At 51.2% G+C, this 1,881-nt stretch overlaps 1 protein-coding gene across 1 annotated transcript; it reads right to left on the bottom strand.

Annotated features, from left to right (window-relative positions):
• Positions 1 to 728: 728 nt before the first annotated feature.
• Positions 729 to 1,670, bottom strand: B3GALT5 (beta-1,3-galactosyltransferase 5). The gene has a single exon (XM_029215457.1). The coding sequence runs from the start codon at positions 1,662 to 1,664 to the stop codon at positions 729 to 731; it is 936 nt and encodes a 311-aa protein (XP_029071290.1). The 5' UTR covers positions 1,665 to 1,670.
• Between the last annotated feature and the right edge of the window lie 211 nt (positions 1,671 to 1,881).

The following is a 1,881-nucleotide window of genomic DNA, read 5'->3' on the forward strand; positions in this document are numbered from 1 at the left end:
TGATTGCTGTCTCGAGCTGGGTGTCTCTGGGGGGCTGAGCTGCAGCCACTGTGGAGGTGTCTTCTGGCACGTGCTTTGCAGTGAGTTGAGGGCCAAGCTGCTAACACGGTCTCAGGCCAGCCAGACCCACTGCAGTGAACAAAGGGAGCTGGGGGCGCATTGGTTCACCCCAGTCTCTGCACTAAAAGGCACAGGAATGGGATTTGAGGAGGAGGGGACTCGAGCAAGGGACTGACAGATGCCAGCAGCAAGGCTTCCCTCGGAGCCTCCCGCACCACCGTCCTCTCCCAAGAGGCAGCACACAGGGGTGTACTGAGAGGTGGGCTCTCATCCCTGCTCCAGTGTCTGCTGGCTGTAATCCTTGGGACAGGCCCGCGTGCTTATCTAAGCTGCTGTTTCCTTGTGTGTGAGATGGGGTGCTAACACCCACCACTCCGTATGGATGCTGACCCCTGACATGAGAAAATGCAGGCATTCATCACTTAGTGCAACTTGGTAGGTACTCAAGAGAGAGTATATGTTACGGCTTGGGGCACCAAATGGGGATTCATCAGCGGTGGCATTCAGGTTTAGATTGGGAAGCCTTCAGGATATCACCCTCACTCTTCGGCCTCTTCCTTCCTTACTCCCTCCCTACCCCAGGAGTCTCAGCCGTGCCATCCAAGATCTTTCAAAAACCATCACCGTGGGCTGTCTGGTGTGTGTCCAGATGTTCTGCTGGGCTCCCTTCAGATATCTGGACAATCTTCTTCCAGGGAACTTTCCAGAGCCTGCCAATACAGCAGGATATTGTGAGGCTTGATATGATGGCAGGCCACGATCTTCTTGTAACGGCATATGGTGAAGGGTAACCCATTGGGGAAGAAAGTCTGCTTGGAGTGAAGCTCCTCCAGTTTGATTTGCAGTTTTTCCAGGCAGAGCCCCACAAAGACATCTTCCAGTTTAATGAACGGGACGCTTTCAGCAATGTTGTACACCTGGCCCGCCACATCGCTGGAGAAAACATAGCCAACACCGGAGCAAAAGGGCGGGTACTTGTCCCACGGATACTCGAATTTACTAACAAACCACTTATTATACCTTTTCCTGATTGGGTATTCGTTTAGTTTTAAGAAGCCAGTGAAAAACCGAGTTGTTCTATTTTTCTTCAGGAGCAGTTCAGTCAGATAGTAGATGTTGACAAACATGTCAGAGTCTGTTTTCATCACGAAAGATGCCTGCGGACAAAAGCGGTAGATCCACTCCATACCCATCATGGTCTTTAGAGTCAGATTGAAATAAACATCCATGAAGTCCTTCTGGATAATATCGTGATATTGCTGGCTCTCCTGGGACACTGCCCTCGACATGTCCTTACTGGGGGTGGTTCCCAGGAGGAAGAATGTTCTTATTCGTTTTCCCCTCACGATCTTTTCTCTCCCCCACGTGCTCCGGATGACCGAGCGGGCAAACATCTGCTCGTGGGATGAAGTAACCAGCAGGACAAGGAAGGGGGGGTCCTGCCTGCAGTCTATATCTGGGAGCTGAAGGAAGCTCCCACCTTCGTTCTTGAAAACCAATGGTTCGCCTTTAAAAGGACTCAGACCATCCAGGCTAAAATACAGACAAAGGGCTCCCAGGACCACCAGGGAAATATAAATCCATCTCATCTTCACATAAGCCATCTGAAAGGAACAAAGTCAAATGGTTAGACCTCAAAAGCAGGAGTGCCTGTTTAGCTTTACCCTGGGCGGCTGAGATGGGGGACAAGACCCACGTTTCATGGCTCAGGTTTTAGAAGCTCTGGAATCTTGTTGCAGACAGAAGTGGAGAACCATGGTTCCACACAGAGGCAGAGACGGCTGCCAGCATCTCTCACCCCCTAGCGGAAGATCAGGCTCA

The sequence above is a fragment of the Monodon monoceros genome, unplaced genomic scaffold, assembly GCF_005190385.1.
Source record: "Monodon monoceros isolate NGI ecotype Baffin Bay Population unplaced genomic scaffold, NGI_Narwhal_1 Super_Scaffold_11, whole genome shotgun sequence".
Lineage (NCBI taxonomy): Eukaryota > Metazoa > Chordata > Mammalia > Artiodactyla > Monodontidae > Monodon > Monodon monoceros.